The sequence below is a fragment of the Coregonus clupeaformis genome, chromosome 10, assembly GCF_020615455.1.
Source record: "Coregonus clupeaformis isolate EN_2021a chromosome 10, ASM2061545v1, whole genome shotgun sequence".
Taxonomy (NCBI): domain Eukaryota; kingdom Metazoa; phylum Chordata; class Actinopteri; order Salmoniformes; family Salmonidae; genus Coregonus; species Coregonus clupeaformis.
The window spans coordinates 2474824-2500328 of record NC_059201.1 but is presented as its reverse complement, the minus strand read 5'-3'; the positions used below and the strand labels follow the sequence as shown (position 1 = coordinate 2500328).

At 38.2% G+C, this 25505-nt stretch overlaps 1 protein-coding gene across 1 annotated transcript in view; it reads left to right on the top strand.

Moving 5' to 3' along the window:
* The window catches only part of LOC121575741 (glutamate receptor-interacting protein 2), a 157719-nt gene that overhangs the window by 132083 nt on the left and 131 nt on the right, over nt 1-25505 (top strand). Inside the window, exons 23-25 of the mRNA XM_045223211.1 lie at nt 18093-18440; nt 20467-20613; nt 24770-25505. The exon at nt 24770-25505 is cut by the window's right edge and continues 131 nt beyond it. Of these exons, the coding sequence (XP_045079146.1) occupies nt 18093-18440; nt 20467-20613; nt 24770-25000 (726 nt within the window). The 3' untranslated portion in view covers nt 25001-25505. The remainder of the gene's footprint in view (nt 1-18092; nt 18441-20466; nt 20614-24769) is intronic.

The following is a 25505-nucleotide window of genomic DNA, read 5'->3' as shown; positions in this document are numbered from 1 at the left end:
TACTCTTTACTCTACCCTTTACTCTACTCTTTACTCTACCCTTTACTCTACTATTTACTCTACTCTTTACTCTACCCTTTACTCTACCCTTTACTCTACTCTTTACTCTACTCCACTCTTTACTCTTCTTTACCCTACTCTACTATACATTCTACTCTTTACTCTACCCTTTACTCTACTCTTTACTCTACTCTACTCTTTACTCTATTCTTTACTCTTTACTCTACTCTTTACTCTACTCTTTACTCTACTCTTTACTCTACTCTTTACTCTAATCTACTCTTTACTCTACTCTTTACTCTACTCTTTACTCTACTCTACTCTACTCTTTACTCTAATCTACTCTTTACTCTACTCTTTACTCTACTCTCTACTCTTTACTCTACTCTTTACTCTAATCTACTCTTTACTCTTTACTCTAATCTACTCTTTACTCTACTCTTTACTCTACCCCTTTACTCTACTCTTACTCTACTCTTTACTCTACTCTACTCTTTACTCTAATCTACTCTTTACTCTACTCTTTTATTCTTTACTCTACCTTTGCTCTACTCTTTACTCTACTCTTTACTCTACCCTTTACTCTACTCTTTATTCTTTACTCTACCCTTTGCTCTACTCTTTACTCTACTCTTTACTCTACCCTTTACTCTACTCTTTACTCTACCCTATACTCTCACTATTTACTCTACTCTTTACTCTACCCTTTACTCTACCCTTTACTCTACTCTTACTCTACTCCACTCTTTACTCTTCTTTACCCTACTCTACTATACATTACTCTTTACTCTACTCTTTATTCTTTACTCTACCCTTTTGCTCTACTCTTTACTCTACTCTTTACTCTACCCTTTACTCTACTTTACTCTACCCTTTACTCTACTATTTACTCTACTCTTTACTCTACCCTTTACTCTACCCTTTACTCTACTCTTTACTCTACTCCACTCTTTACTCTTCTTTACCCTACTCTACTATACATTCTACTCTTTACTCTACTCTTTACGCTAATCTACTATTTACTCTACTCTTTACTCTACCCTTTACTCTCACTCTTTTATTCTTTACTCTACCCTTTGCTCTACTCTTTACTCTACTCTTTACTCTACCCTTTACTCTACCTCTTTACTCTACCTTTACTCTACTCTTTACTCTACCCTTTACTCTACCCTTTACTCTACCCTTTACTCTACTCTTTACTCTACTCCACTCTTTACTCTTCTTTACCCTACTCTACTATACATTCTACTCTTTACTCTACCCTTTACTCTACTCTTTACTCTACCCTTTACTCTACTCTTTACCCTTTACTCTACTCTTTACTCTACTCTTTACTCTACCATTTACTCTACTCTTTACCCTTTACTCTACTCTTTACTCTACTCTTTACTCTACCCTTTACTCTACCATTTACTCTACTCTTTACTCTACCCTTTACTCTACTATTTACTCGACTATTTACTCTACTCTTTACTCTACCCTTTACTCTACCCTTTACTCTACTCTTTACTCTACTCCACTCTTTACTCTTCTTTACCCTACTCTACTATACATTCTACTCTTTACTCTACCCTTTACTCTACTCTTTACTCTACTCTTTACTCTAATCTACTCTTTACTCTACCATTTACTCTACTCTTTTCTCTACTCTTTACTCTACTCTTTACCCTTTACTCTTTCCACTTTTACTCTACTCTTTACTCTACTCTTTAACCTTTACTCTACCCTTTACTTTACTTCTTTACTCTACTCTTTACTCTACTCTTTACTCTAATCTACTCTTTACTCTACCATTTACTCTACTATTTTCTCTACTCTTTACTCTACTCTTTACCCTTTACTCTACCCTTTACTCTACTCTTTTCTCTACTCTTTACTCTACTCTTTACCCTTTACTCTACTCTTTACTCTACTATTTACTCTACTCTTTACTCTAATCTACTCTTTACTCTACCATTTACTCTACTCTTTACTCTACTCTCTACTCTCTACTCTCTACTCTTTACTCTACTCTTTACTCTACTCTTTACCCTTTACTCTACCCTTTACTCTACTCTTTACTCTACTCTTTACTCTACCATTTACTCTACTCTTTTCTCTTTCTACCTTTACTCTACTCTTTTACCCTATTTTACTTTACCTCTCTCTACTCTTACTTTATCTACTTTACTCTACTTTACTCTATCTTTTACCTTTACTCTACTCCTTACTCACCTCTTTTTACTCTACCCTTTTACTCTACTCTTTACTCTACTCTTTACTCTACTCTTACTTCACCTTTACTCTACTTGTTTCTTTTACTCTACCCTATACCTACTCTTACTCTACTCTTTATCTCTAACTCTCTACTCTCTACTATTTACTCTACTCTTTACTGTCCCCACTTTACTGTACTTTTAATCACTCTTTACTCTACCCTTCCACTCTACTCTTTTACTCTACCTTTACTCTACCTTTACTCTACTCTACTCTATCACTCTTTACTTCTTCTTTCTCCCTACTCTATCTATACATTCTACTCTTTACTCTACCTTCTCTACTCTTTACTCTACTCTTTCTCTAAATCTACTATTTACCTACCATTTACTCTACTTTTTTCTCTATTCTTTACTCTACTCTTACCCTTTACTCACTCTTTACTCTACTCTTTACTCTACTCTTACCCTTTACTCTACCTTTACTTTACTTCTTTACTCTACTCTTTACTCTACTCTTACTCTAATCTACTTTCCATACTCTACATTTATTCTACTCTTTTCTCACTCTTACTCTACTCTTTACCCTTTACCTCTACCCTTTATACTTCTCTTTCTCTACTCTTTCTTACTCTACTCTTTATCCCCTTTACTCTACTTTACTCTACTATTTACTCTACTCTTTACTCTAATCTACTCTTTACTCTACCATTTACTCTACTCTTTACTTCTACTCTCTACTCTCTACTCTCTACTTTACTCTACTCTTTACTCTACTTTACCCTTTACTCTACTTCTATCTACTCTACTCTTTTACTCACTTTACTCTACGATTTACTCTACTCATCCTCTACCCTTACTCTACTTTACCCTACTTTACTACCCTTTACTCTACTCTTCTTACTCTACTCTTTACTCTACTTACTCTACTCTTTACCACTACTCTACTCTTACTCTACTCTTTTACTCTACCCTTTACTCACTCTTTACCTACTCTTTACTCACTCTTTACTCTACCCACTTTACTGTCTTTTTTACTCTACCCTATACTCTACTTTACTCTACTCTACTCTACCTCTAACTCTTTCTACTCTACTTTACTCTATCTTTACTCTACTTATTCCCAAATCTACTCTTTAACCTCTACATTTTACGTCTACTCTTACCCTTTACTCTACTTTACTCTACTTTTAATCTACTCTTTACTCTACTCTTCACTCTACTCCTCTCTACTCTTTACCCTTGCTACTCTACTCTTTACTCTAATCTATTTACTCTACTCTTTACCTCTATTTACTCTACCCTTTACTCTACTCTTTACTCTACTCTTTACTCTACTCTACTCTTTACTTTACTTTACTCTACCATTTACTCTACCTTTATCTACTCTTTACTCTAACTTTACTCTACCCTTTACTCTACTACTCTACCATTTACCCTACTCTACTTTACTCTACTTTACTCTACTCTACTCTTTACTCTACTCCACTCTTTACTCTTTTTACATTCTACTCATTACCTACTCTTTACTCTACTTTTTACTTTCTCTTTACTATACTTTAACTCATTACTCTATTCTTTAATCTACTCTACTTTTACTTTACTATTTTCTACTCTACACTTATTCTTTACTCTACTCTTTACTCTACTCTTTACTCTGTTTTACTCTTTACTCTAATCTACTCTTTTACTCTACTGTCTACTTTTACTCTACTCTTTACGCTAATCTACTATTTACTCTACTCTTTTACTCTACCCTTTACTCTACTCTTTTATTCTTTACTTACTCTTGCTCTACGATTTACTCTACTTTTACTCTACCCCCTACTCTACCACTCTACCCTTTACCTCTACTCTTACTTCTACTCCACTCTTTACTTTTCTTTACCCTACTCTACTATACATTCTATTTTTACTCTACCCTTTACTCTACTCTTCTACTCTACCCTTTACTCTACTCCTTTACCCTTTTACTCTACTTACTTTACCCACCTTACTCTACCATCTACTCTACTCTTTACCCTCTACTCCCACTTTTTACTCCTACTTTACTCTACCCCTAACTCTACCTTTTACTCACTACTTATCACCTTAACTCTACGATTTACTCTACTATTTACTCTACTCTTTACTCTACCCTTTACTCTACTTCTTTACTCTACTTTTACTCTACTCCACTCTTACTCTTTCTTTACTCCTACTCTACTATACAATTACTCTTTACTCTACCCTTTACTCTACTTTCTTACTTTACTCTTACTCTAATCTACTCTTTACTCTACCATTTACTCTACTCTTTTCTACTTTTTACTCTACTTTACCCTTTCACTCTACTCTACTCCACCTTACTCCGCACCACTTACCCAACTCACCCTTTACTTCTACTTTCTCTACTCTACTTTTACTCTACCCTCTTTACTCTACCATTTACTTTACTCTTTTCCTCCACCCTTTACTCTACTATTTACTCTATCATTTACTCTACCCTTTACTCTACCCTTTTACTCTACCCTTTACTCTACTCTTTACTTTACTCCACTCTTTACTCTTTCATTACCCTACTCTACTATACATTCTACTTTACTCTACCCTTCACTCTACTCTTTACTCTAACTTTACTCTAATCTACTTTTACTCTACTCATTTACTTCTACTTTTTTCTACTTTTTACTCTACTTTACTCCTTTACTCTACACTTTACTCTACTTTACTCTACTTTAACTCTACTCTTTACCCTTTACTCTACTCTACTCTACTTTACTCTCACTTTACTCTACTTTACTCTAATCTAACCTTACCTACTATTTACTCTACTGTCTACTTTACTCTACTCTTTACTCTACCCTTTACTTTACTTTTTTACTACCCTTTTGCTCTACTTTACTCTACTTTACTTTTCCAAACTTTACTCTATCTTTACTCTACCCTTTACTCTACCCTTTACTCTACTATTTACTCCACTCTTTACTCTACCCTTTACTCTACCCTTTACTCTACCCTTTACTCTACTTCTTTACTCTAATCTACTTTTACTCTACTCTTTACTCTACTGTCTACTTTTACTCTACTTTACGCTTAATCTACTATTTACTCTACTTTTTACTCTACTCCTTTACTCTACTTTTATTCTTTTACTTTACCCTTTGTTCTACTTTCTTTTACTTCCTACTTTACTCCACCCTTTACTTCTACTCTTTTTACTCTACTCCTTACTCTACTCTTTACTCTACTATTTACTCTACTCTTTTACTCTACCCTTTACTCTACCCTTTACTCTACTCATTCACTCTACTCTTTTACTCTACCTCCACTCTTTTACTCTTTTTTTACCCTACCTACTATATACATTTACTTTACTCTACCCCTTTACCTACCACTCTAACTTCTTTATTCTACTTTACCCCTACTCTACTCTTTACTCTACTTTACTCTACCATTTACTCTACTTTTTACCCTTACTCTACTCTTTACTCTACTCTTTACTCTACCCTCTTTAATCTACCATTTACTCTACTTTACTTCACTCTTACTCTCTACTATTTACCACCTTTACTCTACTCTTTACTCTACTCTACTCTTTACTCTACCTCTTTACTCTACTCTTTACTCTACCCACTTTTACTCTTCTTTACTTACTCTACCTATGACATTCTACTCTTTTACTCTCACCTCTTTACTCTACTACTCTACTCTTTACTCTACTCTTTACTCTACCATTTACTCTACTTTTCTCTACTCTTTACTCTACCTCTCTACCCTTTACTCTACTCTTTACTCTACTCTTTACTCTACTCTTTACTCTACTCTTCACTCTACTCTCTACTCTTTACCCTCTTTACTCTACTCTTTACTCTACTCTTCATTACTTTTCCTCTACTCTTTACTCTACCCTTTACTCTACCTCTTACTCTACTCTTTACTCTACTCTTACTCTACTCTCTTTACTCTACCTTGCATTACTCTACCTTTACTTCTACTTTACTCTACTCTTTACTCTCACTCCTACTCTACCCTTTACTCTACTCTTTACTCTCCTACTCTACTCTTTATCTCTACTCTACCTACTTTACTCTACTTACTCTTTACTCTTCTTCATTTCTACTCTTTACTCTACTCTCTACTTTTTACTCTTCTACTCTTTACTCTACTCTTAACTCTTTACTCTACTCTTTACTCTACTCTACTCTTTACTTTACTCGAATTTATCTCTACTCTTCACTCTACTCTTTACTCTACTCTTCTTTACTTTACTCTTTACTCTACTCTACTCTTTACTCTATTTACTTTACTCTTTACTCTACTCTTTACTCTACTCTTTACTCTAATCTACTCTTTACTCTACTCTTTCTCTAATCTACTCTTTACTCTACTACTCTTTACTCTACTCTTTACTCTACTCCTTTACTCTACTCTACTCTTTACTCTACTCTTTACTCCTCTACTCTTTACTCTACTCTTTACTCTAATCTACTCTTTACTCTTTACTCTATAATCTACTCTTTACTCTCTCTTTACTCTACCCTTTACTCTACTCTTTACTCTACTCTTTACTCTACTCTTCTTTACTCTAATCTACTCTTTACTCTACTCTTTACTCTACTGTCTACTCTTTACTCTACTCTTTCTACTCTACTCTACTATTTACTCTACTCTTTACTCTACCCTTTACTCTACTCTTTACTCTTTACTCTACCCTTTACTCTACTCTTTACTCCTACTCTTTACTCTACCCTTTACTCTACTCTTTACTCTACCCTTTACTCTACCCTTTACTCTACTGTTACTCTACTCTTTCTCTACTATCACTCTACCCTTTTACTCTACTCTTTACTCTACTCCACTCTTTACTCTACTTTCCCTACTCTACTTTACTCTACTCTTTTACTCTACCCTTTACTCTACTCTTTACTCTACTCCTTTACTCTACTCTTTACCCTTTCTACTCTTTATCTCTACTCTTTTACTCTACCTTTACTCTACCCTCTTTACCTTCCCTCTCTTTACTCTACTCTATACCTCCACTTACTCTACTGTTTACTCTACTCTATTCTTACTCTACTCTTTCTCTACTCCACTTACTCTTTTCACTCTACCTCTTTCTGTCTCTACTCTTTTTTCTACTCTTCCCTCTACCCTTACCTCTATCACCTCTACTCTTTACTCTACTCCTTCCTACTCTATCCTCTTTCTTTTACTCTACCTCTACCACCTTTCTACTTTACCCTCCCTCTACTTTACCCTCCATTCTTTACTCTACTCACACTTCTCTTATTCCCTACTTACTCATCATTCTTTACTCTCCTCCTCCTACTCTACTCTCCTCTTTACTCTACTCTACTCTACTCTTTCTACTCCTACCTTTACTCTATTCCTCTGTCTTTACTCTATCTTTTACCTCTACTCTTTACTCTTACTCCCTCTATTTACTCACCCTTACTCTACTCTCCTTTACTCTACCACCTACCCCTCACTCTTTATCTGACTTTACCCTACCTTTACCCCTTCTACCCTTTACCCTACTCCTTACCCCTACTCTCTTTACTCTAACCTCTTTACTCCTACTTCACTCTACCTTACTCTCACCTCCTCTTACTCTACCCCTTACTCTCACCTCTTTACTCTATACTTTACTCTACTCTCTTATACTTTACTCTACATTTACTCTCTTTTACTCTACTCTTTTACTCTACTCTTCTACACTTACTCTACTGTTTACTCATCACTCTACTCTCTCTTTACCTCTACCTTTCTCACTCTACTCTGCCTCTCCCTTGCTCTACCTGCCCTCTCCTCTTTTACTCCTCTACTCTACTCTTTACTCTACTTTACTCTACCTTTACTCTACTTTACTCTACCATTTACCTACTCTTACCTCTACTCCTCTCACTCTCTACTCCTTTTACTCTTTACTCTAATCTCTTTACTCTCTACCCTACTCCCTTTACTCTACTCTTTACTCTACTCTATACTCTACCTTTACCTACACTCTTCACTCTACCCTACCTCACTTACCCACTCTACCTTTACTCACTTTTACTCTACTATTTACTCTACTCTTACTCTACCTCTACTCCTCTCCTTTACTCCACCTACCCTTTACTCTATCTCTTACCTCTACCACTCACCATTACTCTACTCTTATAATCTTTACTCTTTACCTTCTCTACCTTTACTCAACTTACTCTACCTTTACTCTACTCTTTACTCTACTTTACTCCATCTGGTACTGTTTACTCTATATCTCTATTTTACTTTTACTCTACTTTACTTTACTCTTTACTCTACTCTTTATACTAATCTACAATCTACTTTATCACTCTCACTCTACTTACTCTACTCTACACTCCACCTTTACTCCACCTTTACTCTACCTCTTTACTCTACTAAACTTTCTTTTTACCATCTACTACCGTTACTCTACCTACCTTTACCTCTGCCTCTACCTCTCTTTAATCCTACTCTACTTTTACTCTCCCTCTACTCACTCTTCACTCCTACTCTTTCTTACTCTACTTTATCTACCTTCCTCTACTTTTCTCTACTCTTTATTCTACTCCCTTTACTCTACTCTTCACTTCTACTCTACTCTTTACTCTCTCTACTCTACTTACTCTATCATCACTCTTTACCTCTACTCACTTTACTCCTACCCTTTACTCTACTCTTTACCTACCTTCTATCTACCTTACTCCACTTTACTCTACCTCTACTCTTTATCAATCCTCTTACTCTACTTTTACTCTATCTTTACCTCTACTCTTTACCTCTACCTCTACTTACTCTCTCTACTTTTCCACTCCTACTCTACTCCTTTACTCTACTTCCACTACTCTGCCTACTCTCTTACTCTACCTTACTCTTACTGCTCTCTTTACTCACTCTTCTACTCTCCCTACTCCTACTCTTACTTCTACTCTTACCTCTACTTTACTCTTTACCACCTCTACTCCTCTTTACTCTTCTTTACTCTAACCTTACCTCTACTTACTCTACTCTTTTACTATCTACTCTTTACTCTTCTTTTCTACCCACTCTTACTCCCCTTACTCTACCCTACCTACTCTATCTCTTTACTCTCTACTCTTTACTCTACTTCTTTACTCACCAATTTATACTCTTACTCTACTATTTATATACTCTTTACTCTATTATCTCTACTATTTACTCCTACTTTACTCTACATTTCTTACTCTACATTCTACTCTCTTTACTCCTACTCCTTTACTCTATCTACTTCTTATATCTACTTTACTTACTCTTCACTCTTTCTCTTACTCTTACCTTCTACTTTACTCTACTTACTTTAATCTACTTATCTACTTTACTCTAATCTACTCTTTACTCTACTCTTTACTCTACTACTTTTCTCCTACTCTACTCTTACTCTACTCTACTCTTTACTCTAATCTACTCTTTACTCTACTCTACATTTACTCTTTACTATCTACTCTTTACTCTTTACTCTAATCTACTCTTTACTCCTCACTCTTTACTCTACCTTTTACTCTACTCTTTACCTCTACTCTTTACTCATACCCTTTACTCTACCCTTTACTCTACTATTTACTCTACTCTTTTACTCTACCTATTACTTTCTCTACCCTTTACTCTACTCTTTACTCTACTCCTCTTTACTCTTCTTCCCTACTCTACTATACATTCTCTTTACTCTACCCTTTACTCTACTCTTTACTCTACTCTACTCTTTACCCTTTACTCTACTTTACTCACTACTTTTACTCTACCATTTACTCTACTCTTACCCTTTACTCTACTCTTTACTCTACTCTTTACTCTACCCTTTACTCTACCTACTCTTTACTCTACCCTTTACTCTACTATTTACTCTACTATTTACTCTACTCTTTACTCTACCTTTACTCTACCCTTTACTCTACTCTTTCTCTACTCCACTATTTACTCTTTTTACCTACTCTACTATACATTCTACTCTTTACTCTACCCTTTACTCTACTCTTTACTCTACTCTTTACCTAATCTACTCTTTACTCTACCATTTACTCTACTCTTTCTCTACTCTTCACTCTACTCTTACCCTTTACTCTACCTTTACTCTACTCTTTTACTCTACTCTTACTCTACTCTTTACCCTTTCTCTACCCTTTACTCTCACTCTACTTTACTCTACTCTTTACTCTAATCTACTCTTTACTCTACCATTTACTCTACTTTTCTCTACTCTTTTACTCTACTCTTTACCCTTTACTCTACCCTTTACTCTACTATTTTCTCTACTCTTTACTCTACTACTTTACCTCTTTACTCTACTCTTTACTCTACTATTTACTCTACTCTTTACTCTAATCTACTCTTTTACTCTACCACTTTTTACTCTACTCTTTTCTCTACTCTTTACTCTACTCTTTACCCTTTACTCTACCTTTTACTCTACTCTTTTCTCTACCCTTTACTCTACTCTTTACCCCCTACTCTTTACTCTACCCTTTACTCTACTCTTTACTCTACTCTTTACTCTACTTCCTTTACTCTACTCTTTACTCTACTCTTACCCTTTACTCTACTCTTTACTCTACTCTTTACTCTACCCTTTACTCTACTCTTTACTCTACCCTTTACTCTACTCTTTACTCTACTCTTTACTCTACTCTTTACTCTACTCTTTACTCTACCCTTTACTCACTCTACTCTCTACTCTTTACTCTACCATTTACTCTACTCTTTACTCTACTCTTTACTCTACTCTTTACTCTACCCTTTTACTCTACTATTTACTCTACTCTTTACTCTACTCTCCCTTTACTCTTACCTCTTACTCTACTCTTTACTCTACTCCACTCTTTACTCTTCTTTACCCTACTCTACTATACTCTTCTACTTTACTCTACTATTTACTCTACTCTTTACTCTACTCTTTACTCTACTCTTTACTCTACCCTTTACTCTACTATTTAATCTACTCTACTCACTCTACTCTTTACTCTCTCTTTTACCCTTTACTCTACTCTTTACTCTACTCTTTACTCTACCCTTTACTCTACTCTTTACTCTACTCTTTACTCTCTCTTTACTCTACCCTTTACTCTACCCTTTACTCTACTCTTTACTCTACTCTACTCTTTACTCTACTCTTTACTCTACCATTTACTCTACTCTTTACTCTACTCTTACTCTACTCTTTACTCTACCCTTTACTCTACTATTTACTCTACTCTTTACTCTACCCTTTACTCTACTCTTTACTCCTCTTTACTCTACTCTTTACTCTACTCTTTACTCTAATCTACTCTTTACTCTACCATTTACTCTACTCTTTTCTCTACTCTTTACTCTACTCTTTACCCTTTACTCTACCCTTTACTCTACTATTTTCTCTACTCTTTACTCTACTCTTTACCCTTTACTCTACTCTTTACTCTACTATTTACTCTACTCTTTACTCTACTCTTTACTCTACCATTTACTCTACTCTTTTCTCTACTCTTTACTCTACTCTTTACCCTTTACTCTACCCTTTACTCTACCCTTTACTCTACTCTTTACTCTACCATTTACTCTACTCTTTTCTCAACCCTTTACTCTACTCTTTACCCTACTCTTTACTCTACCCTTTACTCTACTCTTTACTCTACTCTTTACTCTACTCTTTACTCTACTCTTTACTCTACTCTTTACCCTTTACTCTACTCTTTACTCTACTCTTTACTCTACCCTTTACTCTACTCTTTACTCTACTCTTTACTCTACTCTTTACTCTACCCTTTACTCTACCCTTTACTCTACTCTTTACTCTACTCTACTCTTTACTCTACTCTTTACTCTACCATTTACTCTACTCTTTACTCTACTCTTTACTCTACTCTTTACTCTACCCTTTACTCTACTATTTACTCTACTCTTTACTCTACCCTTTACTCTACCCTTTACTCTACTCTTTACTCTATCCACTCTTTACTCTTCTTTACCCTACTCTACTATACATTCTCTTTACTCTACTATTTACTCTACTCTTTACTCTACTCTTTACTCTACTCTTTACTCTACCCTTTACTCTACTATTTAATCTACTCTTTACTCTACTCTTTACTCTACTCTTTACCCTTTACTCTACTCTTTACTCTACTCTTTACTCTACCCTTTACTCTACTCTTTACTCTACTCTTTACTCTACTCTTTACTCTACCCTTTACTCTACCCTTTACTCTACTCTTTACTCTACTCTACTCTACTCTACTCTTTACTCTACCATTTACTCTACTCTTTACTCTACTCTTCACTCTACTCTTTACTCTACCCTTTACTCTACTATTTACTCTACTCTTTACTCTACCCTTTACTCTACTCTTTACTCTACTCTTTACTCTACTCTTTTACTCTACTCTTTTACTCTAGTCTTTACCCTTTACTCGACCCTTTACTCTACCCTTTACTCTACTCTTTACTCTACTCTTTACTCTACTCTTTACTCTACCCTTTACTCTACTCTTTACCCTTTACTCTACTCTTTACTCTACTCTTTACTCTACCTTACTCTACTCTTTACCCTTTACTCTACTCTTTACTCTACTCTTTACTCTACCCTTTACTCTACCTTTTACTCTACTCTTTACTCTACTCTTTACTCTACCCTTTACTCTACTCTTTACTCTACCCTTTACTCTACCCTTTACTCTACTCTTTACTCTACTCCACTCTTTACTCTACTCTTTACTCTACTCTACTCTTTACTCTACTCTTTACTCTACCATTTACTCTACTCTTTACTCTACTCTTTTACTCTACCCTTTACTCTACTATTTACTCTACTCTTTACTCTACCCTTTACTCTACCCTTTACTCTATCTTTACTCTACTCCACTCTTTACTCTTCTTTACCCTACTCTACTATACATTCTACTCTTTACTCTACCCTTTACTCTAATCTACTCTTTACTCTACCATTTACTCTACTCTTTTCTCTACTCTTTACTCTACTCTTTACCCTTTACTCTACCCTTTACTCTACTCTTTACTCTACTCTTTACTCTACCATTTACTCTACTCTTTACCCTTTACTCTACTCTTTACTATACTCTTTAATCTACTCTTTACTCTACCCTTTACTTTACTCTTTACTCTACTCTTTACTCTACTCTCTACTCTTTATTCTACCCTTTACTCTACTCTTTTTACTCTACTCTTTACTCTACCTTTCTCTACTCTTTACTCTACCCTTTACTCTACCCTTTACTCTACTCTTTTACTCTACTCTTTACTCTACTCTTTACTCTACCCTTTACTCTACCTTTTACTCTACTCTTTACTCTACCCCTTTACTCTACTCTTTACTCTACCCTTTACTCTACCTTTTACTCTACTCTTTACTCTACTATTTACTCTACTCTACTCTTTACTCTACTCTTTACTCTACCATTTACTCTACTCTTTACTCTACTCTTTACTCTACTCTTTACTCTACCCTTTACTCTACTATTTACTCTACTCTTTACTCTACCCTTTACTCTACCCTTTACTCTACTCTTTACTCTACCCTTTACTCTACTCTTTACCCTTTACTCTACTCTTTACTCTACTCTTTACTCTACCATTTACTCTACTCTTTACCCTTTACTCTACTCTTTACTCTACTCTTTACTCTAACCTTTACTCTACCATTTACTCTACTCTTTACTCTCTACTCTTTACTCCACTCTTTACTCTAATCTACTCTTTACTCTTTACTCTAATCTACTCTTTACTCTACTCTTTACTCTACCCTTTACTCTACTCTTTACTCTACTCTTTACTCTACTCTACTCTTTACTCTAATCTACTCTTTACTCTACTCTTTACTCTACTGTCTACTCTTTACTCTACTCTTTACGCTAATCTACTATTTACTCTACTCTTTACTCTACCCTTTACTCTACTCTTTATTCTTTACTCTACCCTTTGCTCTACTCTTTACTCTACTCTTTACTCTACCCTTTACTCTACTCTTTACTCTACCCTTTACTCTACCCTTTACTCTACTATTTACTCTACTCTTTACTCTACCCTTTACTCTACCCTTTACTCTACTCTTTACTCTACTCCACTCTTTACTCTTCTTTACCCTACTCTACTATACATTCTACTCTTTACTCTACCCTTTACTCTACTCTTTACTCTACCCTTTACTCTACTCTTTACCCTTTACTCTACTCTTTACTCTACTATTTACTCTACCATTTACTCTACTCTTTACCCTTTACTCTACTCTTTACTCTACTCTTTACTCTACCCTTTACTCTACTTACTCTACTCTTTACTCTACCTTTACTCTACTATTTACTCTACTATTTACTCTACTCTTTACTCTACCCTTTACTCTACCCTTTACTCTACTCTTTACTCTACTCCACTATTTACTCTTCTTTACCCTACTCTACTATACATTCTACTCTTTACTCTACCCTTTACTCTACTCTTTACTCTACTCTTTACTCTAATCTACTCTTTACTCTACCATTTACTCTACTCTTTTCTCTACTCTTTACTCTACTCTTTACCCTTTACTCTACCCTTTACTCTACTCTTTACTCTACTCTTTACTCTACTCTTTACCCTTTACTCTACCCTTTACTCTACTCTTTACTCTACTCTTTACTCTACTCTTTACTCTAATCTACTCTTTACTCTACCATTTACTCTACTCTTTTCTCTACTCTTTACTCTACTCTTTACCCTTTACTCTACCCTTTACTCTACTATTTTCTCTACTCTTTACTCTACTCTTTACCCTTTACTCTACTCTTTACTCTACTATTTACTCTACTCTTTACTCTAATCTACTCTTTACTCTACCATTTACTCTACTCTTTTCTCTACTCTTTACTCTACTCTTTACCCTTTACTCTACCCTTTACTCTACCCTTTACTCTACTCTTTACTCTACCATTTACTCTACTCTTTTCTCTACCCTTTACTCTACTCTTTACCCTACTCTTTACTCTACCCTTTACTCTACTCTTTACTCTACTCTTTACTCTACTCTTTACTCTACTCTTTACCCTTTACTCTACTCTTTACTCTACTCTTTACTCTACCCTTTACTCTACTCTTTACTCTACTCTTTACTCTACTCTTTACTCTACCCTTTACTCTACCCTTTACTCTACTCTTTACTCTACTTTTACTCTTTACTCTACTCTTTACTCTACCATTTACTCTACTCTTTACTCTACTCTTTACTCTACTCTTTACTCTACCCTTTACTCTACTATTTACTCTACTCTTTACTCTACCCTTTACTCTACCCTTTACTCTACTCTTTACTCTACTCCACTCTTTACTCTTCTTTACCCTACTCTACTATACATTCTACTCTTTACTCTACTATTTACTCTACTCTTTACTCTACTCTTTACTCTACTCTTTACTCTACCCTTTACTCTACTATTTAATCTACTCTTTACTCTACTCTTTACTCTACTCTTTACCCTTTACTCTACTCTTTACTCTACTCTTTACTCTACTCTTTACTCTACTCTTTACTCTACTCTTTACTCTACCCTTTACTCTACCCTTTACTCTACTCTTTACTCTACTCTTTACTCTACTCTACTCTTTACTCTACTCTTCTCTACCATTTACTCTACTCTTTACTCTACTCTTTACTCTACTCTTTACTCTACCCTTTACTCTACTATTTACTCTACTCTTTACTCTACCCTTTACTCTACTCTTTACTCTACTCTTTACTCTACTCTTTACTCTACTCTTTACTCTAGTCTTTACCCTTTACTCGACCCTTTACTCTACCCTTTACTCTACTCTTTACTCTACTCTTTACTCTACTCTTTACTCTACCCTTTACTCTACTCTTTACCCTTTACTCTACTCTTTACTCTACTCTTTACTCTACCATTTACTCTACTCTTTACCCTTTACTCTACTCTTTACTCTACTCTTTACTCTACCCTTTACTCTACCATTTACTCTACTCTTTACTCTACTCTTTACTCTACCCTTTACTCTACTCTTTACTCTACCCTTTACTCTACCCTTTACTCTACTCTTTACTCTACTCCACTCTTTACTCTACTCTTTACTCTACTCTACTCTTTACTCTACTCTTTACTCTACCATTTACTCTACTCTTTACTCTACTCTTTACTCTACTCTTTACTCTACCCTTTACTCTACTATTTACTCTACTCTTTACTCTACCCTTTACTCTACCCTTTACTCTACTCTTTACTCTACTCCACTCTTTACTCTTCTTTACCCTACTCTACTATACATTCTACTCTTTACTCTACCCTTTACTCTAATCTACTCTTTACTCTACCATTTACTCTACTCTTTTCTCTACTCTTTACTCTACTCTTTACCCTTTACTCTACCCTTTACTCTACTCTTTACTCTACTCTTTACTCTACCATTTACTCTACTCTTTTCTCTACCCTTTACTCTTCTCTTTACCCTACTCTTTACTCTACCCTTTACTCTACTCTTTACCCTTTACTCTACTCTTTACTATACTCTTTAATCTACTCTTTACTCTACCCTTTACTTTACTCTTTACTCTACTCTTTACTCTACTCTACTCTTTATTCTACCCTTTACTCTACTCTTTACTCTACTCTTTACTCTACCCTTTACTCTACTCTTTACTCTACCCTTTACTCTACCCTTTACTCTACTCTTTACTCTACTCTTTACTCTACTCTTTACTCTACCCTTTACTCTACCCTTTACTCTACTCTTTACTCTACCCTTTACTCTACTCTTTACTCTACCCTTTACTCTACTCTACTCTTTACTCTACTCCACTCTTTACTCTTCTTTACATTCTACTCATTACTCTACTCTTTATTCTACTTTTTACTCTTCTCTTTACTATACTCTTAACTCATTACTCTATTCTTTAATCTACTCTACTCTTTACTTTACTCTTTACTCTACTCTATACTCTACTCTTTAATCTACTATACTCTTTACTCTACTCTACACTCTATTCTTTACTCTTTACTTTACTATTTACTCTACTCTCTACTCTTTACTCTATTCTTTACTCTACTCTATACTCTTTACTCTACTCTACTCTTTATCCTACTCTACTCTTTAGAGTAGCAATATTGTTATCCTTTGCTTGCTAGCTAGCCAACTACGGCTAACTTACAGTCACATCAAAAAGTGCAGCCAGAATATCAGCAAAGAATAACAGCAAAGAAGTAACAGCATTTGCATTTGTTTAAGCTGTTTTCTAGTGACATTTATTTGGATACATCCATAACAATGAGCTAATGAGGCGTGATTTCGCCTGGCATAGAAAATGTGCTCATTGTTGTTCAGAGGAGCTGGCCAACAACACAGCTAACACAATGACTTCAAATTGAAGTTGGAAAGACTGCAAACTAGCTGCACTTCGTTTCGTTTTAGCTTTTTTCAATTTACATTTCTTTGTATATATCCATAAAAAAGATGCCAGATGATTCATGATTTCGACTGTCTGAGAAACGCTGCCTGCCTGTCTGTCTCATCCCGACTCCCGACACGTTCATTACTATGGGACAGCTGGAGATCGAGTTTGAATATTGAAACAATGTTGCAAATGTTGGAGAGACAGACAGCAAGGTTTATACAAATCTCCGCTGTTGAAAACTAAATGTTAGTCTAAAAGAAATGTGAGATAATGTCTAGATGCTTTTAATAGTGGAGATCAAGTTTATAAATTGCCTGGCTGGGCTGATGAGACAGTGGATTGCGCAGTCAGATAGAACAGAGTAAATAGGCATTTTAACGTCATAGATTTAGCCGGTGGTAATTTGTGGAATAGACACCGGCTGGAATGCACTTTTAACCTATCAGCATTCAGGATTAGACCCACCCGTTGTATAATCTACTCTAATCTTAATGTACTCTACTCTATACTCTTCTCTACTCTCTCTATAGGCATCCATCATGACGGGCAGTGCCATCAGTATTGGGATGGATGGTAACAAGTCCCATGCCCTCCCCCACCCTAGGGACTCCGTCAGCCAGCCCCGCGTCAGCCCTCTGCGGAGGAGCTCCCTCCTGCACCACGATACCAAGACCCACCTGCACCAGGAGGCCCACCTCCACCAGGGGGCCCACCTGCACCCGGAGGCCCAACTCCTGCATCACGAGGCCAGAACCCAGCTGCATCACGAGGCCAGGGAGAAGAACACACTCCGGGTGTCTGAGAAGACCTGGGAGTCCCGCAGGATCAAGGAAGAGATGCAGGAGATCCTCTCCCCAACACCTCTGGAGCTACACAAGGTGACTGCCATACCCACCAGTGAGAGCTACCATCATGTCCTGTAGGTTTTCACTCCAACCCTGTTCCTGGAGAGCTACCATCATGTCCTGTAGGTTTTCACTCCAACCCTGTTCTTGGAGAGCTACCCTCCTGTCCTGTAGGTTTTCACTCCAACCCTGTTCCTGGAGAGCTACCATCCTGTCCTGTAGGTTTTCACTCCAACCCTGTTCCTGGAGAGCTACCATCATGTCCTGTAGGTTTTCACTCCAACCCTGTTCTTGGAGAGCTACCCTCCTGTAGGTTTTCACTCCAACCCTGTTCCTGGAGAGCTACCCTCCTGTAGGTTTTCACTACAACCCTGTTCCTGGAGAGCTACCCTCCTGTAGGTTTTAACTCCAACCCTGTTCCTAGAGAGATACCGTCCTGTAGGTTTTAACTCCAACCCTGTTCCTGGAGAGCTACCGTCCTGTAGGTTTTAACTCCAACCCTGTTCCTGGAGAGCTACCGTCCTGTAGGTTTTCACTCCAACCCTGTTCCTGGAGAGCTACCGTCCTGTAGGTTTTAACTCCAACCCTGTTCCTGGAGAGCTACCCTCCTGTAGGTTTTCACTCCAACCCTGTTCCTGGAGAGCTACCGTCCTGTAGGTTTTCACTCCAACCCTGTTCCTGGAGAGCTACCCTCCTGTAGGTTTTCACTCTAACCCTAATTTAGTGCAGCTGATTTTTAGAATGAGCTGGTTGAGAAGCTGATTCAGGTTAGTTGGAGTGAACCTACAGGAGGGTAGCTCTCCAGGAACAGGCGTTGGAGTGAAACCTACAGGAGAAGAGCTCTCCAGGAACAGGGGTTGGAGGAAAACCTACAGGGAGGGTAGCTCTCCAGGAACAGGGTTGAGTGAAAACCAGGAGGGTAGAACAGGAGTTGGAGTGAAAACCCTACAGGAGGGTAGCTCTCCAGGAACAGAGTGGAGTGAAACCTACAGGAGGGGAGCTCTCCAGGAACTGGGTTGGAGTGAAACCCTACAGGAGGGGAACAGGGTTGGAGTGAAAACCTACAGGAGGGTAGCTCTCCAGGAACAGGGTTAGAGAGCCCTGCACCACTGGAACCTGACTGACTTGACTTTTACTCCACTGTGTTCTGTTGAGATCGAGACAGTGTAACAGACCACAGTAATCAATAATAGATCAATACATGCATTATTGACCAACAACACTCTTATTGATTGATCGGCTTGTGTACCCTGCTCTCCCCTGTCAGACTAACCTGCCTGCTGTACTTAGTCTTCTCATGGCGGCTATTTCTGGGGGTGGCTGCTGCACCTTGAATCCACTTATTGTACAGTACGAAAAGTCAGTCACTCTATAGAGTCTGCTAAATGACTATGTAAATGAAGGCTTCATTAAGAGTGTGTGCCAGCTAAATAACTATGTAAATGAAGGCTTCTTTGCCCTCAAAGGTTAAACCATATTATAAACTGGGTGGTTCGAGCCCTGAATGCTGATTGGCTGACAGCCGTGGTATATCAGACCGTATACCACGGGTATGACAAAACATTTATTTTTACTGCTCTAATTAAGTTGGTAACCAGTTTATAATAGCAATAAGGCACCTCGGTGGTTTGTGGTATATGGACAATATACCACGGCTAAGGGCTGTTCATAGGCACAACGCGTTGCATCGTGCATAAGAACAGCCCTTAGCCGTGGTATATTGGCCATATACCACACCCCCTCGGGCCTTATTGCTTAATTATAAACCGGGTAGTTTGGGTCCTGAATGCTGAATGGCTGAAAATAGCATTCCAGCGGTGTATATCAGACAGTATACCACAGGTATGACGCAAAACTACTTGTTTACTGTTCTATTTATGTTGGTAACCAGTTAATAATAGCAATAAGGCACCTTTGGGTTTGTGGTATATGGCCAATATACCACTGCTAAGGGCTGAATCTTAACAACAGTCTTGAAGCTACGTATGTAGCCTTGAAGCTATGTGTTTGCAGCACAAAACTAACAGGTTAGATTCACTAACGGGTTGTAATTCCCCAGGTGACGGTGATGAAGGATCCAGAGAGCGATGACTTTGGCTTCAGCGTCTCCGACGGGTTCCTGGAGAAAGGTGTTTACGTCAACATGATCCGTCCGGAGGGCCCGGCGGACCGCGGAGGCCTGAAACCATATGACAGGATCCTACAGGTGTTTACTCTTCATGTACCTACTCACCCAGCTTGTATCTGAACGCCTACCTGTATGCCGAGAGAGAGAGAGAGAGAGAGAGAGAGAGAGAGAGAGAGAGAGAGAGAGAGAGAGAGAGAGAGAGAGAGAGAGAGAGAGAGAGAGAGAGAGAGAGCCCTGCCAGTATATGTAAGTAGTGTTTGATTAAGCAATAAGGTAAGGCCCGAGGAGGTGTGGTATATGGCGAATATACCACGGCTAAGGGCTGTTCTTACGCACGACGCAATGCCCTTAGCCGTGTTATATTGGCCATACATTACAAACCCCCCAGGTGCCTTATTGCTATTATAAACTGGTTACCAATGTAATTAGAGCAGTAAAAATTAATGTTTTGTCATACCCGTGGTATACGGTCTGATATACCACGGCTGTCAGCCAATCAGCATTCAGGGCTCGAACCACCCAGTGGTGGGAAAAGTACCCAATTGTCCTACTTGAGTAAAACTAAAGATACCTTTAATAAAAAATTACTCAAGTAAAAGTGAAAGTCACCCAGTAAAATACTACTTGAGTAAAAGTCTAAAAGTATTTGGTTTAAAATATACTTAAGTATCAAAAGTAAAAGTACAATTTTTTACTTAAGTACTTTACACCACTGCCAGTTTATAATCATGTTTATACAACGGGGTGGGTCTAATCCTGGACGCTGATCGGTTAAAACCGCATTCCAGCCATTGTCTATTCCACAAGTTGGCACCGGCTAAAGCTATGACGTTGAAAAAGCCTGTTTACTCTGTTTCATATAAGTAGTGTTTGATCATGCCTGACAACACAGCCAGCAGGTTAAAGATAAACCTCTGTGAGATAGATATATAGATAGATAGGTAGGTAGGTAGGTAGGGGGTGGAGAGGAAGTCATAGACAAAGGCCCTTTTATCGCGCCAAGGTTGTACAAAGTTTTATTTTGGTAACAACACACACACACACACACACTTCTGTAACTCAGTTGGTAGAGAGCATGGCACTTGCAACGCCAGGATAGTGGGTCGATTCCTGGGACCACCCGTACGTAAAATGGATAAAAGCGTCTGCTAAATGGCATATATTATATTATTAAACACAACCAACATATACACACACATACATACACACACACACACACACACACACACACACACACACAAACACAGCATGGAACCAGCGGTGTCAGTATCTAATGATAATGTCTCTGTGTTTAGTTTACTGGGATTTCCTGTAACTAGTCTATCGAGTAGGGCCCCCCCCTCTCTCTCCCCTGCAAGGTGTGCAAAATCTGGCTCTGATTACAGACCGCTGTCAAGTGAATAAATGATCAGTCTATTAACAATTGTGCTATGGCCTGAGAAAACATGGTGGGGCAGGTTGGGTTGTGGCATGAGGTTCAATAAACAACCACACTGGTGGGAATATCTTCTCATATAGTGTTATAAGGTTATTATAAGGTATTATAGGTATTATAATATACTTTATATCCATGAGAACAAAACAACAACAAAATAGGAAGGACATTTTTAGAACAACAAAAATAGAACAATAATTGTGGTTCTGATTAAGCCAAAACCACAGTTGAATAAAGTCCACTTATAGACGGTAAATAAAGAAACCAGAACTACTTACTATAAAAACTCACATTAAACACGTACGGACTCGGCCAATACATTTTATTTTTAATTTTTTTTATATGCACACACTTCTAGATCCCAGTTCCCTAGCTGTCTTCCAAGTCAAGCAATGCACGATCCACACTTTACAGCCAACCCTAAAACGTACTTGTACTGGCTCTGATATTTTATTTTCACATTGTCTTTCCAGCAACTATGGTGCAGTAGATGTGTAACCAGGCCAGCCCAGTACAGCATGGCGTGGCTTGGCTTGGCTCTATAATAGGAATCAGGCTCAATACTGCACACTTATGTGGTTAGAGTGGAAACAACAGAGTAGTTAGAATACACCAGTCTTTGATTGCAGCGTTCTAGAATCTGTCTGTGACAAATGTACAGTAATAGAAGACTTGTGTACGGCATCCATATTAGGACAGTCGTCAGATGCCTGAAATTTGTCAACTTACCAATATGGATGCCGTTTGTTGTCTACAGTGCATTTGGAAAGTATTCAGACACCTTCCCTTGTTCCACATTTTGTTACGTTACAGCCTTGTTCTAAAACGTATTACATTCATTTTTTCCCTCATCAATCTACACACAATACCCCATAATGACAAAGCAAAAACAGGTTTTTCGATTTTTCTGTGAAATGTATAAAATATCACATTTACATAAGTATTCAGACCCTTTACTCAGTACTTTGTTGAAGCACCTTTGGCAGCGATTACAGCCTTGAGTCTTCTTGGGTATGACACTACAAGCTTGGCACACCTGTATTTGGGGAGTTTCTCCCATTCTTCTCTGCAGATCCTCTCAAGCTCTGTCAGGTTAAATGGGGAGCGTCGCTGCACAGCTATTTTCAGGTCTCTCCAGAGATCTTCGATCGGGTGCAAGTCCGGGCTCTGGCTGGGCCACTCAAGGACATTCAGAGACTTGTCCCGAAGTCACTCCTGCATTGTCTTGGCTGTGTGCTTAGGGTCATTGTCCTGTTGGAAGGTGAACCTTCACACCAGTCTGAGGCCCTGAGCGCTCTGGAGCAGGTTTTCATCAAGGATCTCTCTGTACTTTGCTACGTTCATCTTTCCCTCGATCCTTACTAGTCTACCAGTCCCTGCCGCTGAAAAACATCCCCACAGCATGATGCTGCCACCACTATGCTTCACCGTAGGGATGGTATTGGCCAGGTGATGAGCGGTGCCTGGTTCCCTCCAGACGTGACGCTTGGCATTCAGGCTAAAGAGTCCAATCTTGGTTTCATTAGACCAGAGAATCTTGTTTCTCATGGTCTGAGAGTCCTTTAGGTGACTTTTGGCAAACTCCAAGAGGGCTGTCATGTGCCTTTTACTGAAGAGTTGCTTCTGTCTGGCCACTCTACCATAAAGGCCTGATTGGTGGAGTGCTGCAGAGATGGTTGTCCTTCTGGACGTTTCTTCCATCTCCACAGAGGAACTCTGAAGCTCTGTCAGTGACCATCGGGTTCTTGGTCACCTCCCTGACCAAGGCTCAGTTTGGCCGGGCAGTCAGCTCTAGGAAGAATCTTGGTGGTTCCAAACTTCTTCCATTTAAGAATGATGGAGGCCACTGTGTTCTTGGGGACCTTCAATGCTGCAGAAATGTTTTGGTACCCTTCCCCAATCCTGTCTCGGAGCTCTACGGACAATTCCTTCGACCTCATGGCTTGGTTTTTGCTCTGACATGCACTGTCAACTGTGGGACCTTATATATACAGGTGTGTGCCTTTTCAAATCATGCCCAATCAATTTAATTTACCTCAGGTGAACTCCAATCAAGTTGTAGAAACGTCTCAAGGATGATCAATGGAAATAGGATGCACCTGAGTTCAATTTCGAGTCTCATAGCAAAGGGTCTGAATACTTATTTAAATAAAGTAATTCTGTTTTTTGGTTTTTATACATTTTCACACACAAAACGTAACCTGTTTTTTCTTTGTCATTATGGGGTATTGTGTGTAGATTGCTGAGGATTTTTTTTTATTTAATCCATTTTAGTATAAGGCTGTAACGTAACAAAATGTGGAAAAAGTGAAGGGGTCTGAATACTTTCCGAATGCACTGTATTTGACACCCTCCACTTAGTATCCTTGTTGTAGTAAGGATTATATAACACATTCATGAACAACTGCTAACTCCGTGCAACTCAAGTTTTCACATAAGTCTTCCCACTGAAATCAATTAATGATTTACACAAAAGTCTGAGATGCACATGCATATCTCAAGTCAAAATGCCATCCACATTATGACTAATTCCATACCGTCCAAACTCCAAAGTGACTAATTCCACCCACATTGTCAAACAGTGAATGGATCTGCACATCTTCCCCTTGGTAGAATCTGTCATTGTCGAAGTCGACAGTTCGGTAAATCACTTTGTGTCTGCTGAATTACATTTCTTGGTAAAGGAAAGAAGGAAACAGGCTATTCATTTCTAGTTCAGTACAGAGTACAGTATTTCCCAGTATTTAAACAGAGCCAGTGAATGTCGTTCTACTGTCTCTCTTTCCCCTGGTGCTGTAGGTGAACCACGTGCGTACCAGGGACTTCGACTGCTGCCTGGCTGTGCCCCTGATCACCGAGGCTGGGGACAAGCTGACGATGGTGATCAGCAGGAACCCTCTGGCCCAGCAACAGCACCATGAACAGGACTTTCTGGACCAGGACCAAGGACTTCTCATCTCCGCGCTGCAGTCCAACAGTAGGGAACACCACCACTATACCACCACCACCACCCGAGCAATGGACCTGTGATTACAGACAGACAGCACAGACACACCAAGCCACAGACCTTTACCATGGAGCTGTCTGTGACTCTACGGACAAACACAGAACCATGGTGCCATAGACCAGCTCTTTGGACCTTTAACTACAGACACAGAACCATGGAGCCATAGACCAGCTCTTTGGACCTCTTTGGACATGTGAATCAACTACAGACACAGCCACAGACCAGCGCCATGGACCTGTGATTACAGACATTCAGAGCCAAACACAGGCACCATGGACCTGTAATTAAAGACACAGACCAGTACTATAGACCTGTAACTAAAGACACAGACCAGTACTATAGACCTCTAACTAAAGACACAGACCAGTACTATAGACCTGTAACTAAAGACACAGACCAGTACTATAGACCTGTGACTAAAGACACAGACCAGTACTATAGACCTCTAACTAAAGACACAGACCAGTACTATAGACCTTTAACTAAAGACACAGACCAGTACTATAGACCTCTAACTAAAGACACAGA